Source organism: Hordeum vulgare, chromosome 7H (genome assembly GCF_904849725.1).
Source record: "Hordeum vulgare subsp. vulgare chromosome 7H, MorexV3_pseudomolecules_assembly, whole genome shotgun sequence".
Lineage (NCBI taxonomy): Eukaryota > Viridiplantae > Streptophyta > Magnoliopsida > Poales > Poaceae > Hordeum > Hordeum vulgare.
In genome coordinates this window covers 600,863,407-600,886,267 of record NC_058524.1, presented here as the reverse complement: position 1 = coordinate 600,886,267, position 22,861 = coordinate 600,863,407, and the positions used below count along the sequence as shown (strand labels likewise).

The following is a 22,861-nucleotide window of genomic DNA, read 5'->3' as shown; positions in this document are numbered from 1 at the left end:
ATCTCCAATATTTTTCAAATATTACAAGTGATTGTCGAACTTCATATGTATACCTCGCCGGACTTTATTATTTCTTCACCGGCTTCTCCATTAGTGGAGCTATCACCTTCTCCGTCATTGGACCTATCTCCTGCACCATCGACTTCATCTTCGTGTCGGTCGACCTCCATTCCATATCCGGAGGGGTTTAGATATGACGACGGAGATTCAACTGGTTCAACGTCGGGGCCGTCTTTGATTGTATCTTCGAGACGTTCTTTCTCTTCGAGGTTCCTGATATGTGGATCCATAGTTCTGCAAAAAACGGACATTTGATTAACTAATAAACTAACAAATTATATAAGAGGGGTTGAAACTTCGAAGTGTCGTTTTATATAGGAGGACCTTTAGTCCCGGGTCTTGGCTAGAACCTAAACTCTAAAATATGTCTAACGGATTATCTTAACCTTTGTACCAAAAAAGAATTATTCTATCAGGAACTCCGTTCCAAAATAAATTTAGTCCCGGGTCGTGGCTCCACCCGGGACTCCTAGATTTCCGCATAGTATTCAAAGTAGGAGTACTTTTCCAATTTGAGCATTCAATAAGCAAAACCAAATCGTAAAATAAAGTAGTATTCAAATTAGCATGCATTCAATTATAAGCAAATACATCATCTCTTTTGTCCGTACATCGTCGAATATTATCACTAATGCTCCTCGAATAGTATCATACATATAGCATCACTGATACATCTAGAACCGTAGCGCCCGACGGGTATCGGCGCCGGCGGTGGACACCCAAAGAGAAGGAACCATCATAGGATCATAGCTCCAGTGAGATCCCCAAAGAACCTGCCAGGTATGCTCGAACCTGCCCTCCAACGCAACCATGTAGCGACGGACGTGCTCATCCTCCTGGCTGACACGGAGACGTACCACCTCCGCGGTGTCCGGAAGCCTCGGCACCCTCACTGGCCCACGCGACCACCACCAAACAAGGATCGGGTCAACGACGGGCTAGCTCCTCACCAACCTACGCCCCCCGGAAGGTAGCACCTCCCAATACCAGCCGGGCGGAGCCCAGTCCCGAACAGGGCCACTCTGATCAAGAGGTGTCCTCCGCCGAGTCGACGACGAGGATGCGGGATAGGCATCGTAAAATGAACTAAAAAATAAACTAGTTCTATTAATTTTCTTGCTAAAAATAAACTATTAACACTTAAGCATATACAATATCAAAATTAAACTATTAACACTTAAGCATATACAATAGCAAAATTAAGCAATAATCTAAGAAACACTATTAACACTTAAGCATATACACTATACAATAGCAAAATTAAATGACAAAAAAATATTTCTTCTTCTTGTAACCCTAAACTAATTTTTCCTCTTCTTCTATTTCTCCTCTTCTTATACTTCTTCTTCTACTTCTACTACTCCTCTTCTTCTACTACTTCTCCTCTTCTCTTCTTCTACTTCTCCTCTCCTCCTCTTCTAATTTTTTCTCTTCTTCTACTTCTCCTCTTCTTCTATTTTTCCGCTTCTTCTCCTCTCCTCCTCTTCTTATTCTCCTTTTTCTTCTTTTCTTCTCCTCCTCTTCTTATTTTCCTTTTTCCTAATTCTAAATATTACTAACCCTAATAATCTAGCACAAACCTAATAACAATAGGAATTAAATGACAAAAAAAATCTTTTTCTTCTTTTCTTCTCCTTTTTCTTCCTTTCTTCTCCTTTTTCTTCCTTTCTTCCCTTTTTCTTCTTTTCTTCTCCTTTTTCTTCTTTTCTTCTCCGTTTTCTTCTTTTCTTCTCATTTTTCTTATTTTCTTCTCCTTTTTCTTCTTTTCTTCTCCTTCCCTTTTTCTTCCTTTCTTCTCCTTTTTCTTCTTTTCTTCTCCTTTTTCTTCTTTTCTTCTCCTTTTTCTTCTTTTCTTCTCCTTTTTCTTCTTTTCTTCTATTGGCCGGAGTGTTGGGGAGGAGGGGGCGGGGGGCTTACCGGCCGGAGGTGTCGACGGCGCGCGGCGAGGAGGACGACGGCGACGGCGAGGAGGACGGCAGGCGGCGGCGAGGAGGACGGCGGACAGCCTGACTGCGTCATCGAGGTCGTCGGTGTACCGCGCCGGGCAGGAGAACGAGAGGAAGAAGAAGAGAAACGAATGATTTGGGTTGAATTTTTCTAACTCCCGCTTATATAGGTGGATCTTTAGTCCCGGTTCGTGGGTCGAACCGGGACTAAAGACCCCCTTTAGTCCCGGGTGGAGCCACGACCCGGGACTAAAGGCCTCTTTTCGGGCAGACCAGAAGGCGGGAAGCAGGGGCCTTTAGTCCCGGTGCGGAGCTCCATCCGGGACTAAAGGGGGTCTTTAGTCCCGGTTGGAGCCACGCAGGCGGCAGGCGAGGGGCTTTAGTCCCGGGGCGTGGATCCACCCGGGACTAAAGCCCCTCCTCGGCTGCACGATAAGTTTAGTCCCACCTCGCCCAGCGAGGGGGACTAACACTTGTTTATAAGCCCCGTCGTAGCTTCTCCATCGAGCTCCTCGCCGCCTCCTGTCAGCTTCACCCATTTGCACTGAAACAAAGGGATCTTAAAAGTAGGTCCATAGTCAAGTTCCCATATCTCCTCTATGTACCCGTAATATGTTTCGAAACAGTGCCCATTCTCGTCTGTTGCATCAAAGCGGACACCACTATTTTGGTTGGTGCTCCTTTTATCTTGGGCAACCGTGTAAAATGTATTCCCATTTATCTCATACCCTTGGAAAGTACATATAGTCGAAGATGGTGGCCTGGCCAAACAGTACAGCTGATCTCCAACGGTGTCGTCATTCATAAGATGTGTCTGCAACCAACTGCCGAAAGTCTTCTTGTGTTCCCCTTTAATCCAAGATTCAGCCTTCCCCGGGTTTTCAGAGCGTAGAATATTCTTGTGTCTCACGATATACGAGGAGCCACCACGGTGGAATTGTGTAGAACTGTGTAGTGTGCTTGAGAGAAAGAATGCCCGTCCATACATACTTTTGCTTTCCTTCCTAGAGTGCCTTTTCCTGTCAGCCTACCCTCATACCGAGATTCAGGAACACCAATCGGCTTAAGGTCAGGAAGAAAGTCCACACAAAACTCAATGACCTCCTCTGTTCCATAGCCCTTGGAGATGCTTCCTTCTGGCCTAGCACGGTGACGAACATATTTTTTTAAGACTCCCATGAACCTCTCGAAGGGGAACATATTGTGTAGAAACACAGGACCGAGAATTCTAATCTCTTCGACTAGGTGAACTAGGAGGTGTGTCATTATATTGAAGAAGGATGGCGGGAACAACAACTCAAAGCTGACCAAACATTGGACCACATCAATCTGTAACCCTGATAGACTTTCTCGATCGATTACCTTCTGAGAAATTACATTGAGTAATGCACATACCTTCACAATTGCCAGGCGAACATTTTCCGGTAGAATTCCCCTCAATGCAACCGGAAGCAATTGCGTCATAAGCACGTGGCAGTCATGAGACTTTAGGTTTTGGAATTTTTTGTCTTTCATATTTACGATTCCCTTTATATTCGACGAGAAGCCAGCCGGGACTTTGATACTGAAAAGGACTTCAAAGAAGATTTCCTTCTCTTCCTTAGTAAGAGCGTAGCTGACACGCCCTTGAAACTGCCCTGGATGCATGCCATCTCTTCCTTTATGACGTTCCTGGTCCTCCCGTGCTTCCGGTGTATCTTTTGACTTCCCATACAAGCCTAGGAAGCCTAGAATATTCACGCAGAGATTCTTCGTCAGGTGTGTCACATCGATTGCCGAGCGGACCTCATGGACTTCCCAGTAGGGTAGCTCCCAAAATATAGATTTCTTCTTCCACATGGGTACGCGCTTATCAGGGCCGTTAGGAACAGGTTGGCTGCCAGGACCCTTTCCAAAGATTACTTTTAAATCTTTGACCATCTCAAATACTTCAGCACCAGTACGGATGACAGGCTTCCCCCGGGGTTCTGCCTTGCCATTGAAATGATTGCCTTTTTTCTTTAAGGGATGCTTGGGCGGAAGAAAATGACGATTGTACGGGTACACATTCTTCCTACATTTGTCCAGATATATACTTTCTGTCTGATCCAAACAGTGTGTGCATGCATTGTATCCCTTGTTTGACTGTCCTGAAATGTTACTAAGAGGAGGCCAATCATTGATGGTTACGAAAAGCAAAGCTCGAAGGTCAAATTCCTCTTGTTTGTGCTCGTCCCACACACGTACACCTGGTTCGGCCCACAGCTGTAAAAGTTCATCAACTAATGGCCTTAGGTACACATCAATATCGTTGTCGGGTTGCTTTGGACCTTGGATAAGCACTGGCATCATAATGAACTTCCGCTTCATGCACAACCAAGGAGGAAGGTTGTAGATACATAGAGTAACGGGCCAGGTGCTGTGACTGCAACTCTGCTCCCCAAAAGGATTCGTGCCATCTGTACTCAGACCTAACCATAAGTTCCTTGCGTCAGCTGCAAATCTCGGGAACTCTCTCTCGATTTTTCTCCACTGCCGACCATCAGCGGTGTGCCTCAACTTATCGTCTTTCATACGATCTTCCATGTGCCATCGCAACAACTTCGCATGATCTTTATTTCTGACCAGACGTTTCAACCGTGGTATTATAGGAGCATACCACATCACCTTGGCAGGAACCCTCTTCCTGGGTGGCTCGCCCTCAATATCACCAGGGTCATCTTTTCTGATCTTATACCGCAATGCAGTGCATACCAGGCATTTACCCATATTCTCGTACTTCTCAACGCAGTAGAGGATGTAGTCATTAGGACATGCATGTATCTTGTGCACGTCTAATCCTAGAGGGCAGACAAGCTTCTTTGCTTCGTACGTGCTGGCGGACAATTCGTTCTTTCTTGGAAGCATCTTCTTCATTAGTACGAGCAACTTTTCGAATGACGAGTCAGTCACACCGGTCTCTGTCTTCCACTTCAGCAATTCCAGTGTGCTACCCAGCTTCTTTTGGCCATCTTCACAAGTTGGGTACAACAATTTGTTGTGGTCCTGTAACATCTGCTCGAACTGCAACCTCTTCTTTTCTGTGTCGCAACCTCGCCGTGCATCAGAAATGACCCGGCCAAGATCATCAACGGGCTCATCTGGTTTCCGTTCTTCATCCTGATCTTCTTCTTCATTGTCTTCCATTGCGGTATCAGCATACTCAGGGAACATAGATCGGTAGTTGTCATCATCGTTCTCTTCTTCTTCATCGTCGTCTTCCATCATAACCCCTCTTTCTCCGTACTTGGTCCAAACATTATAGCCCGACATAAAACCGGACCGAAGCAGGTGGCTCTAAATGACTCTTGAGGAAGTGTAATCCTTCTCATTCTGACATTAAACACATGGACAAAACATATAGCCACCATCATGCTTGTTCGCATAGGCTGCATGTCGAAAAGAATGCACGCCTTCTCTGTAAGCGGTTGTGCGTCGATCACCGTACATCCATGGATGGCTCATCTGTGTTATACGACAGTATATCAAATACAATCACAATCCTAAAAATTAGTACCGCACGGTCTAAATGAGGAAATATAGTTGTTAACCTTTTAGAATAAGTAGAAATAAAGAGGAAGAGGTTTAAGCGTGTCTCGGTCATCTCATATCGTAGTTGTGTTCGGTGAACTGAAGCGGCATCGCTCTAACACACATTTCAACAAACATCTTTAGTGCATCCAAAAAAAATGGAGAGCTACCACACACCCACACTCTTCCATCCAAGAAAAATGCAAGGAAGAGGGGAGAGGGGGGTTGTGCTATATATAGGCAGAGGACTTTAGTCCCGGTTTAAGACACAAACCGAGACTAAAGGTGGAGCACATGCGGGCTGCCCACCGCGTAGCCCTTTAGTCCCGGTTTGGGACACGAACCGGGACTAAAGGCTCTTTACGGGCCGGACTAAAACCTCGAGAGAGGCATTGAGAATTGGGACGGCGTGGCCGGGCCTTTAGTCTCGGCCAGAGGCAGGCCGGGACTAAAGGGTCCCGACCAAAGACCCGTTTTCCACTAGTGACGGGGAAATTTGCGGGCCACGTGTAAAAAATTTATGGGTCGGCTGACTTTTACCAATCGAGCCAGAAAAGGCCCAAGACTACAAAACCCCGGAATTACAAAGGGCGTGAGGATATAGAGAATCTGCTCCATTTGCTCTAAATGTGGTACTCCTATTTTGCAGTTGCTCCAAGGGGCGTACACTCGTACACCCTTCAGCCGAAAATTGGTACATGTGCACGGCATTTTCTACCGTGCAAGAAAAATTAAAGAAAATTATGAGATCACACATGTATATTATGTATGTGCAAAATATCATGTATTTTCAAATGGGCCTCTTTTTTCTGTTTTTGGGCTGAATTTTTTTTACGGTACAACTTATAAATTACACTTTTTGAAAACAAAATTTTATATATCCGTAGTAAACACATATAAGTATCCACATAATTGTTTTCTACTCCCTCTATCTTAAAATAAGTGTCTCGAGCTTAGTACTTTTTAATTAGAATTAGTATAAAGTTTAGACATTTATTTTGAAACGGCTTGGGTGTATTTTTAACGTTCACATATGTTTTTAAATGTTTACTCTCTCCGTTCTTAAATATAAGTTTTTTAGAAATTTCGCAAGGACTATATATGGATGTATGTAAACACACTTTAAAATTGAGATTCATTCATTATATTTCCTATATAGTCTCCTAGAGGAATATATAAAAAGACTTATATTTAAAAACGGAGGGAGTACTTCCTTCTCCGTTCTTAAATATAAGTTTTTTAGAGATTTCATTAGGTGACTACATACAGAGCAAAATGAGTGAATATACACTCTAAAATATGTCTACATATATGTTCATATGTAGTTCTTTAATAATACTTTAAAAAAAAACTTATATTAAGAAACAAGGGAATAGAAAATAAAGGGCACCGAAACTTCCTCCGTAAAAAGAGCGAGCGCGAGATGGTTTTGCGCGCTCCAGCGGAGGCGGTAAAATCAGGCGCGCGGGAAACAGTTACGCGCGGAAAAGCGCGGGCGAACGCACGCTAGATTTGGAGCGCGGCGTCGACCGTGTCTATAAAATGCAGTGCCCGCCACGCGCCCTTTCACCGAAACCGTCCCCGCCTCGCCTCGCCGCCCTCCCTCGCCTCGCCACGTGCCCCTCGCCACTTTTCTCGCCTCGCCGCCATCGCCTCACCATGCCGTCGAGCCATCGGAGAAGTTCGAGCTACCGCGGCGTCCGTGCGCGCCCCTTCGACACCTTCTACATCGAGATCCGATCCGACGACATGCGCCTTGGCCTCGGCACGTTCGACATTGTCGACGAGGCCGCCTGTGCGTATGACACGGCGGCTTGGCGCCTCAACAGGCCTCGTAGAGAGATGAATTTCCCCAAGGTGATGACGCTGGAGTCGGCGCAGAACGTCGCGGCTCGTCCACGGGTTGTCACCGAAGAGGACCGTCGCCGGAACCAGAGGCGGGAGCGCCGCCTCAGCATTGCTGAGATGGACGAGCTTGTCATGGCGGAGTGGCGCCGACAGTCCCCACATGACGTCTTTGACGAGCGCGAATTCTTCGTGCAAAGGAGGGTGGAAAGGGCGGAAAGGAGGATGGAGCAAGGCGCCTATCGTGAAGATAGGCGTACGCGGAAGCAAGCCGCACTCTTCCAGATGGAGCTGAAGGGATCGTCGACGTGGTCCTCCGACCATGAACGCTGGGCTGACGCCTACATCACGATGGAGGGATCGTACACCGGCGCATCGGAGTCCGACGATGACGATGAAGAGCAGTCTTCTACCTATCTAGTCGTTTTTATCGTTTTCTGTCTATATAGGGTGTCTATGCAACTATGCTATGTATCGTTTAAATATCCTATGATAAAAAAATCATGTTGCATGTGTTGAGTTTTTGCGCGTCTCCTGAAATGCTCCACGCGTGTCAAATTTTAGGGCTTTCGCTAAATTTTATAATGTATGTAATGTAAACTACTGTATATTTTTTGTGGGCCGGGTGAGTTGAGCGGCTCTTGGAGATGCTCTCACGCAGTCCCTCCTCCTCCCACTCGCGAGTCACGACTCACTACCTCTTCGTCTATGCCACGGCCGGACCCGACCCGACTCGAGCCGCCCTCCTCCGACCCTGTCTCCCTCCTCTGATCTCCTCTACGACGAGCAACGCCCCCTCCCTCATCCCCTTGGCACGAGAGCAGCGACCCCGCCGGCCCGCCGCTCGCCTTCTCCGGTGACGAGCCTCGCCTCGCCTCGCCTCGCAACCTCCTTCCTCCCCCATCACCCTCCGTCCCGTCCATCCCCATAGCTGGCGAGATGTTACGACCTCACCTCCCAGCCCCCTACTGCACAGATCCACCCGTCCCTGCCCCATGCTCCGTTCATTTCGATCCCATCCCATCCCATCATCTCTAGGGTTCGATTTCGTTGCAGCTGGTGGATCAGCTGGGAGTCCACAAGATGCCCGCTCCCTACGTGTTGTCCCTGCAGCCAAATGCGCCCTCACGGAATCCGTTAGTTTTGAATCTGATGATGTATCTGCTCCCGATTTTGTTTCGAGATTTCGGCTTGACGTCGTGAGGAAAAAAAACATTTCGCGACAAATCCTTGTGGATACTCGGCTTGTACCGTGATTCCCTTTAAATCCTCTCCAGTATGATTGTCTTGCTTGATGTAAATGCAATTGCAAATATTCAATTTGTCACCGGCAAGTTTGCCTCTGTTATTTGCTGATTTTGTGCTTATCATCACACAGGTCCAACTTTTTCCTAAAACATACTGTACTAGCTTGTATCTTCAATGCAGAGTCCTGAATAGCCCGCTGCCGGTAGGGGCATTAACCAGCTTCCGAGGAAACCATTCAGAGCCAGTCTTCTTCTGCAAGTGCTTTCTTACTACTCCTGCTTCTGTATGCAGTCTGCTGAAAAACTAGTCAAGTATTCAGTCCCCTTAGTATTTGTTTTAGGTTCCACTGTTGTACTAGGACGAATCTCCTTCTTCGGCGACCGGCCTCCATTCCATCCCCCCACGCTACCAGACAGACGGCACTCGGCAGATCTACACAGGCGGAGATCCCTGTTTGTCTGCGGTCCTCCATAGCCATGGTAAGTTGCTTGCCCTCTCCTTGGTCCAGACCATGTCATTCCCTGAACGCGATTGTCACCGAATTTGGGCAGCCACTGAGTCTGATTAGGCCAAATTGAAAGTGAAGTATCATTTTGAAATGTTGGAGAAGTTGGTACATAAAGTTTGGTGCCATTTTGAATGCTCTGTTTTTCATTGCTGAAGGTGATACTTCCACTAACCAAATGCAGTGCACCTCAATGTGTCATCAGTCATCAGAAAATTCCTGCTCATATTTTCTGGTTACTTACAAGAGCATGTTTTGAATGTTCATGAAGCTGATGTTAAAGTAGAGCCCAACAACTAGAAAATTCTGGTTTGACGGCATCACATTTTGCCAGCCATACTACATAACTAGAAGGGGAAGCGATGCTTGAGATGGCAAAACTTTTCTGAAATGAAGCAAAACGTTAAGCCTAAAAATATAAAATTCCATTCTTGATTCTCATACTAATGGTCGATGGAAATCCTTTCTCTGTATTAAAGTACAACTATATCACTTGGTTTATTTCCAAATCAAATGGCGAAGCTATATGACACATCCATTTGCATGTGACATATAAGCCGTATAGTTTTGTGGTGCCTTTTGCTTATGCTAGCCAAGGTAGTCCAAACAGGCGAAACGTAATAAGGTGACATAAATTTTGTGGGGTCAAAGTATTGCAATTAGAGTTAAACCTTTAGGCGCACCTTTCATGGGTTTAGCCGTTTGACAAAGGTAATATGGATGATAGCAAATAACTATCAAATGTGCTTATCGCTTGCTTTAGTTTCCCATACTAGTTTTGTTAGTTCTAGTTTGTTCATGGTTAATGTTAACTAGCATATTTGAGCACCATATGCATTTCTCCTTCAAGAACAGTTTTATCACTCTAGTTTCACTGACGATGGCGGGATCACAAAAGCCTGTGGGTATCCTTTGCTTCCACTAAAAACTCATATCAAGGGCCCAGCCCCAGCCTCAGATCCAGGTACGGGTAAAACATCAGACACGCTTAATGATGTACTTCCTTTCATGCATGACCAGGCCGAACTGCTTATATTGTTGATTCTATTACAGATAAAGCGGATATAATTGATGAAGCGATAACTTTCTTCCGAGCAAATGTTTTCTTCAAAAACTTCCATGTCAAAAGCCTAGCAGGCAAGTTGCTCATCTATCTGACATCTTACATCAATATTGCCTTGAAATGACTAGAAAGCTGCCGGACACTGGCTGTTGGAATTAAGGCAATTATTAACCTGGGGTTGGAAAATGTTCCTGTGCCTGGGGAACCAGGGTTTCCTTTCCCTGGACTTTTCACTCTTCCCGAATCCCAGGAGGAAGCAGGTATATAGCTCCCATCAAATTCAATGCATATTTGCACGTGCATGTGCTTTGTTGATAGCAAGTTTCCAACTAACCTAACTCTTCTCTGTAGAAATAATAAGTTGTTTGGTTGGGGTTTCACGTGATTTACTTCTTGAGAGAAACAAGCAGTAGTATTTTAATAAAGCCATAGGCTAGTTCAGCTATAAATTGGTAGACGCCAAATGTATCAGAAGAATAGTCTTACTCCCATGGATTGTGATTCTCAATTAAACATTTCCCCCGTTCTAGTGCAGAATTGTTGAGGAACTATCTGAAGCAGATAAGGGAGGAAACAAGTGGGAGGCTGCTCAACTGTGCATACAGAGCTAATGGCACTCCAAACAAATGGTGGTTGGCTTTTGCAAAGAGGAAGTTCATGAACCTTGTTATCCTTTAGAATGTAATTACGCAATTAAGCAACAGGTTAGAGGTGTTTTTGTGTATATCCTTATTTCACTCGCGCATTTATCATATGATGATGTAAATAATCTTTCTTCTGAACTATTGAAGTATACAATGCCAAAAACAGTTTCTTGCAATATACTGCTGTTATGGTGGCCTTCACTGAATTAATTCTTCATTCTCTTCCTGTGGGTCAGGCTCGAAATCAGATTGATTTTGCTGTTGATGCACTGTTATGCAGAGTGAATAATCTATCCTGATTATAGTTCTCAGGATTGGTATCGACGCTATAATTTAGATACATGATATATTTAAGTGAAAAATGATTGCTTAAATCTTTTTGAATGGCCTGACAGGCACATTTGGACCTTGTTCAGGTTTACCTTCTTTTACATGCAGCGATGCAGAAGCCATTGCCCTCCAGAGAGGTCTCGAACTCCTGAAGAGCCCTATGCGGCGGTCTTGGGCGTGCTATCTCCTTTAAACACTGGCCCAGGGTGGCGGTCTTGGGCGTGCTATCTCCTTAAACACTGGCCCAGGGTTCAAATCGTTTGGCGCACACTTCCTAGATATGCTTTTAATTTCAAGTCTACTATTACTTGCGATGATGACCCTCCTAGCTTTATTTTGCTTTCAGTGTTGAACGATGTCTCTCTCTGATATTCGATGAAGTCCGCGACGAGACATTTCCATAAAACAATGGATCTTGTTAATGTTATTAAACCTGTGTTGTGGAAAAGATGTTGTCCTGAATGTTCTCTGTGGTTAACTGTTAACTAGTGAATAGATCCGCTGACGAGGCATTTTTGGTGGCTCGTCATTGGAGAAACTTGCTCCACTATCTAGAGGTCGGTGACAGCCGAGAAGTTTTTTTTTTCTGTTTTGTTGAAAATGGTCTCAGTTCTATTGATCAAATCAGCAGTACAGACAACTTGAGAAGTAAAAAAAAATACGTCGAGGTTCTTGAGGGGTCAATCACCTTCTTCGTCGCAAACGGGCCAATGGCACACCGCCGTCGCAACTGGAGTCAGCCACCAATATATCCTTTGTGGATGAGAGGAAAGGAGAGGGGACCGAAGTCTGGATATGCCTGGTATATGCTACCGAACGATAACTGTTTTTTCTCTTGGTAAGCGTCTCTTTTAGCTAGGCTACAGGTACAAGATGTGTCGTTCTGGATTGGATATTGAAATTGCCAGCGACCTGGCTGTGTCATATAAAAGCAAAATCACTTTCCACTATTAGTTGTTTGTTGTTCTCAATAAGGGCCTAATTGTTCATAAACTTCTTTCACAGTTTGGATGCCATTTATTATATATAAATTGAAATACACGGCATGGTCTTGATTTGGTTCAAGAATTCAACTAAACAGGATATCGAGGAGTTGCAAACTCGATTCAACAACTAAATTGAGGTCAATCTGCTTTCCGATAAAGGGGGATTTTATCGACTATGGCTTCACATCTAGGCAATACAACCACACAGTCTCAATTTGAATTTTGAATTGACGCATTGATGGTTTTTATTTTTGCTATGCATACGGGTGAATAGAGCGCTGGCATTTCCGCATTGAAAAGGATGGAAATTCTCACAATCACATCACATTCCGTGGACCATGCATGGTCGATCGCATCCTGCAGGTGGAGCGAGAGAAAGGTTGTGCGAGTTTGATCCTCTGCGTTGGCTTGTGGCGGCAGCACATTCTCCTCCTGATCCTGGGTTGATTCCTCTCTGCAATCTTTCTTGTGTGCATCGAGGGCGAGAAGAAGAGCTTTCTCACAAAGAAGGAATCGCCAAAATGTAAACCCCAAACAGAAAGGGCATCCGATCTAATCTGAATATCGGAATAAAGCAGCAATCTGCTCCTCTTTTTCCTTGGCATTTCTTTTGGCCCACAACTTTCTTTCCTCCTTTTGCCATGGCATCAGCTGCAAATGCAACATAAGGAGGAAGAGCCGGAGGAGCATGTTCCTGATGGATATGCCGTTTTCGGTAGCGCATAAATACACCGCGTCGCCGGTTCTCCTCCTCTCACCAAACCAACACTATAACAACATCAACAATGGCTAGAACGAGAAGTAACCCATGTCGGTGGCGAGTGAGATAGGTATGTGTGTGAGTGTGAAGGTGCATTGCAGGGCAACTGCTCCATTGGCAGAGGGATGGATGTGGATTACCCATCTTACGTTGCTCTTTTGTCTGTCTGCCAAAGGAGATTTGCCCCGTGATTCACCACCACTTGTTCGTGCCTCGTTGCGCTCTTGTTGGTCTTCTATCCGAAGGTACGCGATGCATGCCTATGAAAAAACATTTGGCTGACTTGATAACTTTTGTTGTGTTCCTCCCAGAAGCAGAGGGAGGACCGCATTGATTCAGCGCCCTATTTTTCATACTAGCCTTCTTTTTCATCTGATTGTTTGGTGCCCGTCAGAGGTCGAAAATTGCACTGAACCAACGGTAATAAAAATGGGCATCTGCAAACGCCCTCACCATACCAGGTTTTAAAAATAGCAATAGTCACTTGCCGCTCGAAACAAGATTTGTAAATCGCTGAAGAAACACCGGCTAGAGCATCGATCCATGTTGTACAGACTTGCAATCCTTCATCATCGTCCAGAGTGTTGGAGAAACCATACCATGCCACATAACAACACGGAATAAGGTGTCAAATCGCCACACCAATAACTAACCAATTGCAAACGCCCTCACCATATCAGGCTTTAAAGTTTTACGTTGGGTGTCAACCATTTAAAAAAAAAACCCTTACATGTACATCCACTTACATGCGCAAGTCCAATTCTTTTCAGTTATGGTGTTGTCGTTCTACCTTTGCTATCTCTCCTTTGGTTTTGTGACTCCATCCGGCAGTTCTGTCTCCTGTGTGGCATTGCCATGGGAGACGACGGATCTCGTGTGGAGCTTGATTAGAAGTTCTCCTCCCTCCTTTACTAGCTAGACTAGATCACCGATCATGTGTTGAATGTTGTTCCTGCGATGGCACTTGCCACTTTATCCTCCGTGGGCGAGAGAAAGGAGAGGGAGACGAAATTTGGATATGCCTGGCATATGCTACTGAACGGGAAGTATATATTCTTGGGTAGCTTCTCTTTTAGCTAGGGGTGCTATGCCACGCTGCATGTACATGTGTCGTTGATTCTAGCTTGGATATGGAAAGTGCATGGATTGAATTGACCGGGTTGTGTCATGTAAAAGCCAAATCACTTTCCAATATTCTTTGTTTGTTGTTATCAATTTGAGTCTAAATTGTTCATAAATGTTTCGTGATGTTTGGATGCCATTTATTATAGATTGAGATACACGTATGTACACCGCATGGTCTTGATTTGGTTAAAGATTTTAAGTAAACAAGATAGCTGCGAAGGAGATACAGACTATTACAACTGAGTTGATTCTGCCAATGAACTGAAGTCAATATGTTTTTTTATGAAGGGGAATTTATTGACTCGGATGTTGCACCTAGGCAATATAACAATGCTTAGTACAAACTCGCCTCTGCATAGCAAGATGTAGCCCGTACATCCATGTAGCTTACCTCAGGGCACTGATAGATCTGCTCACTTTAGTTCCAAGGACAGAAGCTACATTATTTTTTAGTTCAGAAGAAAGAATTTAACCATCTTATTTCTTCTAAAAATAATTTTTCTTTCATGAAGCAATACACAAGTATGACATCATCAAATATACTTTTTTGATTTGCATTTTCAAAAAGATTTATCTCCCGAACTGTTATCTTAATTGATGATCCATTTTCACATTTGGCTTTCTCGCGACGAGATCTTCAACTAGATCCAATGTCAACATGTTTTGGTAACTTTTTTTTTCCGTCAGTACTTGCCAGATTACTGTCACTTACTTATCACATTATTATTCACTTAGTTGTCAAATTAAATCATCTTGGTTGTCAGTGTGATGAGCAACAATATAAACCACTATTAAACTTGATGCATGGTACCTGTACATTTTCTATCTTTTTTGTAGCCATTTAATGCCCACTCTGTAGCTTGACATAGCACTGCAATGCTTTAAAAATATATAAAACGTTTCTATAACTATGTATAATTTTTATGACAATTGTACATGTGCACTATGACAATTATGATGATGTAATTGTGATAACCGGTAGAGAACGAAAAAATTTCATCAAAACATGTTAATATAAGATCTTGTTTTGAAGGCCTCGCCGAGGCGACCCTATCGATGGAAACGGATCTCTAATTAAATTATTGGTTTGTGAGTTAAATCATTTTTAAAATTCAAAAAATAATATAATATGATGATGTCAGTACGAGGTAGAAGATTCTCGCTAGCATGCATGTCTACACATGAAAAAAAATGTATGCATGCATGCAGTGCTGCACGGAAACGGCCTAGTGCGGAGTCGCTGATTAGAATTTCTAAACATCTTTCTTTTGCAGGTGTCTTTTAAAAATAATCTAATTAGGCTTACATTAAATTCACCATGTTTCAAATGTTTTTGCATAAGTTTCGTAAAGGCCACAATTTTCTCAATGTCTCATTGCTATTTTTTAAGAGTGAATTCCGTTTTTTACCCTCTAATTGTACATTTATGACACATATTACCCCATTTAATGGAACTTCTATCGAAATATCAGATTTTGGTGACTTTTAACACGGTATTTCCTCATATTTACATTTTTCTTGTTTATGTTAGATAGAATCGGAATGTTGCGTTAATGATTCGTAGAAAAATCTGTGAAGATCAGAGGACATCGTTGACGATCATGTCCATGTCCAGACTTCTCTTATCCATCTGTTTCATTCCTCGTCATCGTCCATATATTTCTGGACCCTGGGCATCACCTCACACCTTGCCTGATGGACACACATCAGAAAACGAGTGTCCAAAGCTTCTAAAAAGGGTATTATAGACGAATTTCCACTCGATGGGGTAATTAGTGTCAGAAGTGTACAACTACAGGGTAAAAAACGGAATTCACTCTTTTTTTAACAAACATTTGTATGCGTGTCACAAAAAATTCTCAAGCTAACATCAAACCCAAGTACAAATAGAAAAAAATGAGTGGCCCCCTATTTTATCACTCTCGCGATCACGTGCATGCAGTTGTAAGCTAAGGTTTGGACTGGAACCTCATCTCCTCAACAAAGGAAACATTGGAATTTTTATCCAAAAAAACCATCCGTCCAATAAAATTGACAGAAAAAACCACCTTTTGATAAAATTGTCACAAAGACCACCTGAGCCATGCCGTCACGCGTGCGAGCCAACGCGTGGCACCTACCGCCACAATCCGAGACGGCAGCCCCTGCCATCATAGGGCCAGGCGACAGCCCACGCACAACAGCTAGCTACGCCTGTAACGGAACAGAGCTATGCGGGATGGGGCCGTGTCGCCTCGTGGAGATGGTGGTGGAGCAATCTCAGCAGGGCTTCGCCAAGCGCCTCCAGAACTGCAAACAAGGAAGAGCGGAAGAAACGGGAGGGAGAGGGCTGCCTCAAGGAAGAGGACTTGATGTGTTCCGCCCTACCCTCCCCTCCACTATTTATAGGAGGCAAGGGGCAGTAGGGGGCGCAACCCTAACCTCTCCTCCAAGGGAGGGGCGGTGGCCAAGAGGGAGGAGACCTCCTAGGAGGTGCCTTCCCCTTTAGGGTTTCCTACCCCCTAGCCGCATGGGCCCTTGGGGGCTGGCCCAACAAGGCTTGGACACCCCCTTACAACCCATGCACGTCCTAGGGGCTGGAGGGACCCTTCTAGACTTCTTCTGAACCCTCTGGAACCTTCCGAAACATCCCCGAAGCTTTTCGTACAATACCGATAAAACCCAAAACTTTTTTGATAGCCAAAATATGACTTACCATATATAAATCTTTATCTCCGGACCATTCTGGAGCTCCTCGTGACGTCCGGGTTCTCGTCCGAGACTCCGAACAACATTCGGTCACCAGCGTACATATCCCAATACTACTCTATCGGACCCTGCGGGTTTGTGAATCATGTAGACATGACCGAGACACCTCTCCGGTCATAAGCAATAGCAGGACCTAGATGCCCATATTGGTTCCTACATATTCCACGAAGATCCTCATCGGTCGAACCACGATGCCAAGGATTCAATCAATCCCATATGCACTTCCCTTTGTTCAGCGGTATGTTACTTGCCCGAGATTCGATCGTCGGTATCTCCATACCTAGTTCGATCTCGTTACCGGCAAGTCTCTTTACTCTTCCCATAATACAAGATCCCGTGACTAACTCCTTAGCCACATTGCTTGCAACCTTATTGCAATGTTGCATTGCCGAGTCACTACAAGAAATATGTCAACTTGTGACCTTCTCTCGGTGACCCCAGCTGAATTGGTCGTAAATCCATAGCCATTTTGCTAGGAAGGGCTCAAACCCTGAAATGGCCTTACACCAAATGGTCATAAAGCAGACAACAGTGGTCAACGACCTTATTTCTACCCGATTACGACCAATATAAATGGTCATGAGGTTGTGAACGTGGATGCACTGGTACTTAAGGCCACCTCCTTTTTAAATATATCACAAAGGAAGAAACATATTTATTTATCCAAATGTTATGAAATATTTACAACACCTTCATATGCCCAAATTATCATCCTTCTCTAAATTGGTGCTCAATCCAATCATCTATATGAGCCCAACATCAATTTCTATTTTTTTGTGAGATTGGCACATTGCAAAGCAAGTGCTATCTAGACACCTCCTATTTCCCTCAGACTTTTAGGGATCTCTTACATATTCAAATCATTTCTACATGCCAATATTCAGCTCCATTTTCCTAGTAAAGCTTCGTCAACAAATTTCCAAAGTTTCTATCCAAAAAGAAGCTTTGTGAAGGAAGTACCGGCTAGGATTATCCAAATGATCTGAATTTTTTTCCAAATGTTTTATATGCTCAAATAATCACCCTCCGCACAATTTTAGATTTATCCAGCAATGCATGTGACCTCGTCATCCAAACTATTATTCTGGTCAGATTTTCAGTTTGTGAAGCAACTATATTTTGTATTGCTTAATTATTTATGAAACTTTACCAGGGAATGTTGATACCTATATAATTTATCTCCACCAAATTTTAGCTCATTTAATTTAGCCAATTTCTCTCAATAATTTTTCCAAGTTTCTGTTCAGAGAAGAGCATTGTGAAGGAAGTACAACTTTGGCACGTCCAAATGGTATAAAATTTGTACAGTACCTACCTATGCCCAAATTACTATGCTCCGTCAATTTTCAGCTCAATCCATTCATTAATTTGAGCCCGGCTTCAACATTCATATTTTTGTCCAGTGTGGTACTTTGCAAAGCAAGTGCCACCTAGGCTCCTTAGTTTTAGCTCAAAATTTGCCAGGAAGACAATAACAGCTCGACCTGTCATGAGGCGTGCCGCTTCGATAAAATTGCCAGGTTAAGTGGCACTATTCATACCTACATGCCTGGCATTCGGGGCTAAGCTATCCCACCTCTTCGGATGAAGGATGAGCTTGGTTTTGTCTTATTATAAGACTTTGTTTCTTTTAAAGAACGGTTTGGGCGTAGAAGATCAGTTCGAAGGCTAGTGACGGTGTCCTAGACTAGGGGGTACTCGCCTAGTCGGCCCATGCACCTCGGATCGGACCAGTGGGCCTTCATTCTTCTCAAGATGGACTCCGGAGACTTCCCGATGGGGCATGAGAGGGACCACATCTACTGAAGACTTTATGTATACTCCAAGACTTCTCCTCTCGCCTCTTCCCCCGATACCGACCTTGTAACCCTAGATACCATACTCGGCGTGCATATAAGCCATAGGGTTTAGCCCGTAGAGGGGACTCGAACACAACATTACTCATCTAGCTCTTAGGTTAGAACACATCTCACGATCTCGAGGTAGATCAACTCTGTACTTTATACTTCTCCATTGATATAAACAAGAGCAAGACGTAGGGTTTTACCTCCAACAAGAGGGCCCGAACCTGGGTAAATCATCATCTCCCTGTTCCTTTACCATCCATCTGAGATCCACATCACATGACCCCCTACCACGAGGTCTGCTGGTTTTCACACCGACACATGGCTTTTGTCACATCATTGCCACATGTTGACTATTGTCTCATGTTCATCTTGATCTCATAAATCTTGGGAAAATATATGTTGGTTGTTACGTAATTAGTTCAAGAAAATAGTGCGGTCATGTCAAGGAACAACCGCAACCTTTCGACAACATGAATGGAGAAATCCCACTCTTCCTTACTAGGGAGACTCTCATATTGTTTTCCCACCTTCTTTAATCTTGCAAAACCATATCTATATGGGAGATCCACACTAAGCATTGTGAAAGTTAAATTCCACCTAGTTTTGCAATCAAGTATTAACCTTCTTGTAATTTTGACATTTTGATACTTTGCGATTTCCTCAAACTTCTCTACTCTTTTTGGTGTAGCACTCCAAAAGGCAACTATATCAATAGGATGGTTTCATAGCAAGCCATCTTTGACAATCAGATTCAAAATATTTGCACAACAACGCATGTGAATGAAGGTACCTTTCAACATGAGCTTGGGTTTTCCTATCTTGGTCACCAATGTTTCAAATGTCTTATCATAGGTGGTGCAATTGTCAACCATCACAACTAATAGCTTCTCATCAAGATTCTAAGATAACAAGGTTTCATGAAGTTCTTCACCTATAACTTCTTCGGTGTGAGGAGTTGGCACAGAAATAAACCTACATATATTAACAAGAACATGAGCTTATATTGACAAGATCATGCACTAGAGCACATCTACTAATAAAACAACAACATATACTAATAATAAAACAACATCATACACTAATAAACATCACTATATACTAATAAAATATAAACATATACTAGTAAAAACAACACTATATACTAATAAACAACAACATATACTAATAAAACAACTATATACTAATAAAAGATCAACATATACTAATAAATCAATAGCATATACCTCATGATAACACTCCTAAGATTCCAAGAATCATCAATGAAATGGCTTGTGATTGCCATGTAACCTTTCTTTTGGTTATCAGCCATCCACATATTTGTAGTAATAGCCACTCTAGATTTAATTCCAGCCATGTACTCAATAGCCTCCTTCGATTCAGCTTTGAATGAATCAATAATATCATTTCTATGAATGAATTACAAACTAGTCAGATATTGAAGGTTAACAATATGGCAATGCATATCAAACAACATAAGGGCACTAACATAAATACACCTAATGGTGTTTCTTGAAACCATTTTAAATAATGACTGAAGGGATAAGGGATACTCATGCACCACAATCATGGATGCTAGCTCCTTTCTAGCAAGATCTTGATCGAATGTGTAATTCTCCACGAATACTTTTCCATGGCTTGCAGAACTAAACCTCAAAGAAGATTGTCTAAGAGTTTTACCCTTGGTCCTGATCTTTATCAAAACACAAATACCTAAGTGGTAATGAAGATGCTTGCTCCCATTCTTTGGTTCTCCCCCAAGATCCTTTTTGCAATAAACACATTTCGCCTTCCATTTTCCCGCAGCTTTCACTTCCTGAACTCTTCCCACACAAACAAGGTAAGTTTTCCTTTGGAAGCAACTTCCACGTTTGCTTCCTCCTCTTTAGCCCCATCTTCTCCCCTTCATCCCCTCCGACACCATCTTCCTATTCATCAGAAACAAAAACAGGATCTGCAAACTCATGATAATCAACGGACTCGTCGAGGTCATCCTATTCCTCAACAATGTGATTAATTTGAGGTACACTTCGTGTCCCCGAATATGCAACTACAGCTTGGCCACCACTTTCTGTTGGCGGCGTTGACATGGTGCCACTAGACATGATGAATTAACATGATTATGCATTAGGAAAGACTACCACTTGACATGCTACCACTATGTAAACATAACAACAACATACACTAACAAAATATGTAAACAAGACAACAACAACATAATAAAAAATGCACTGTCCTATGTAAAGACTACCATTATACCAATAGACATGCTCATAATAAAACAACACCATATGAAAACACTATAAAAGCTTCATATATTCCTAGACAAAACCCTAGGTGATGAACTAGTGCTAGCATTTAGTGAGTGATTCTCAACCAATCTTTGCGTTCCTATCGGTGATGGACGATGTTGAACTCGGTGGAGGATTGACGATGATGGACTCGGTGGAGGCTTGCCGCTGCCGGTGACATATGTGAACATGCTCATTGGAGGCTTTGATTAGGGGACCGGGTGTCCTCCTCCTGTCTCACTCCCACGACCAACTCGTCCCCACCCTCATTGGTCCTGTCGTGGGAGGAGACAAACGGGCAGAAGCTCATGTGGGCGTCGTTTTATGCCAGTGGGGTGGAAGGGGGAGAAGATGGAGGGGTTGCCGGAGGGGATGAAGGTTGCGCTGATGTAGGGCCGAAGGGGATGGAGGCTGCGGCGCCGCGGGACAGCGCTAGTGGTTACAGCGGAGCAGGGCAGCATCAGAGGTGGGGCTGGGGGATCAGGGCTCTGGTCTCTGGATTGGGGGTTTCACGGGTGAGGGGGAACAACCGAACATGGGAGAGTGACGGCTACATGATACTAGGTTAGGGAGTGAAATCGACAAAAGTGTAGTTAGGTCATGAATTGATGGGATTTTTAGGCCTAGTTCGGGCACTCGCACGGGATTTTGAAAAAAAAGAGTTTTGTAAGGGCAACACCAACGAACCGATCCAAAAGGACGTCGATTTTGTCCATTTGGATCGGCTAGGCGGACATGAACGTCCGCTTTCGCAATTGAATCGGCGCATGCGCCCAACACTGGTCGAACCCATTTTTGCTGGCATGCGAAAAAGAAATACATAAGTGCATAATTAAACATTAAAAGCCGTCCATGAAGGCTGGCGAGAGTCCTCGCGTCCGTATTACATTAATTAAACATAAAAAAAACCTAAAACTACGAGGGCAGCCCTAGGAGTCGTCGTCGTCATCGGGGCCGGTGAGGTCGACCACCATAGGCGCAGGGCCGGCCCAGGGGAACGCCGTGTTCCAGAGCGCACCTGCCTACGCCTCCGTCGTCTGTCCTGCCGGCGCGGGCTGTGCTGGTGGCGGTGGCAGCACAGCAGCAAGGGCACGCTCCTCCGCCTCCTCCTCATTGTCGCGAAGAACAACTACGAGCGCCGCCTGGTAGGCGGCCTCAACTTTTTGGTCCTCGTCGCTGACGACAGGCGGGGGCGGCGGAGGGCCTTCTGGCTGCACTTCATGCACGCCACGACGGTGCTGCTCCTCGTGCTCCACCGCGAACCACACCTCCCAGTTAGGGGAGTCGGCCACATACGTAGGGTCTCGCCGTTGCTCCGTCGTCAGGAGACGCCGACGGCGGCTCACCTCCTCCGCATGCACCCGTGCCGACTGCGACACGACCGACACCGGAATCCTCTCAGGATCCAGATGCCAACCGTTTGGCAGCGTGACATCGGGGTAAGGGAGCGACACGCGATGCTTCCAGTGCCACCGCGCTTGGTGCATCAGGACGCTCACACGCCGGCGAGGCTGGTGAGAAGACGGCGGCGGGGAGATGGCGCGGGGGTAGAGCGGGGCCCTGCCCTTGTTTGGGAAGCCGCCGGCCATGGTGCTAGGGTTTTGGTCGCCGAGGAGGTGGCTGGATGTGGACGGGCGGGGTTCTGGAAGCAGATGGCGGAACCTACCGCACGCTCGGATTAAAAAAGTCCGGTAGCGATTGCTGACGCGTGGGCCCGAGGATGGCAACCGTCATAAATAATGTTGACTGCGGTGGTTGGGGGCGGACACCGAAAGGGCGCGCGCGCGTCCGCACCGATGCATTTCAATCCCAAATTTGGGTCGGAAATGGGTCGGCGCGGCCGCGAAGCGGACGCGTTTTGGCAATGGGTCAGCGCGTTGGGCCATCATTTTTGTCCACACCGTCTCAAACGAACGA

At 44.7% G+C, this 22,861-nt stretch overlaps 1 protein-coding gene and 1 pseudogene across 2 annotated transcripts; both read left to right on the top strand.

Annotated features, from left to right (window-relative positions):
* Positions 1-7,097: 7,097 nt before the first annotated feature.
* LOC123409456 (ethylene-responsive transcription factor ERF010-like) lies at positions 7,098-7,976 on the top strand. Its single transcript, XM_045102352.1, has 2 exons — positions 7,098-7,823; positions 7,965-7,976. Exons 1-2 carry the CDS (start codon positions 7,098-7,100, stop codon positions 7,974-7,976), a joined length of 738 nt encoding a protein of 245 aa, XP_044958287.1.
* Positions 7,977-8,094: 118 nt separating this feature from the next.
* Positions 8,095-11,036, top strand: LOC123410860 (annotated as a pseudogene). Its single transcript, XR_006613117.1, has 5 exons — positions 8,095-8,906; positions 8,989-9,127; positions 10,009-10,117; positions 10,207-10,476; positions 10,752-11,036. The product of XR_006613117.1 is annotated as an actin-related protein 2/3 complex subunit 3-like (transcript).
* The last annotated feature ends 11,825 nt before the right edge of the window (positions 11,037-22,861 follow it).

Bases quoted from the DNA above. Each gene is read 5' to 3' on its own strand.
- LOC123409456 (XM_045102352.1), top strand. From the start codon at position 7,098: ATGCAGTGCCCGCCACGCGCCCTTTCACCGAAACCGTCCCCGCCTCGC.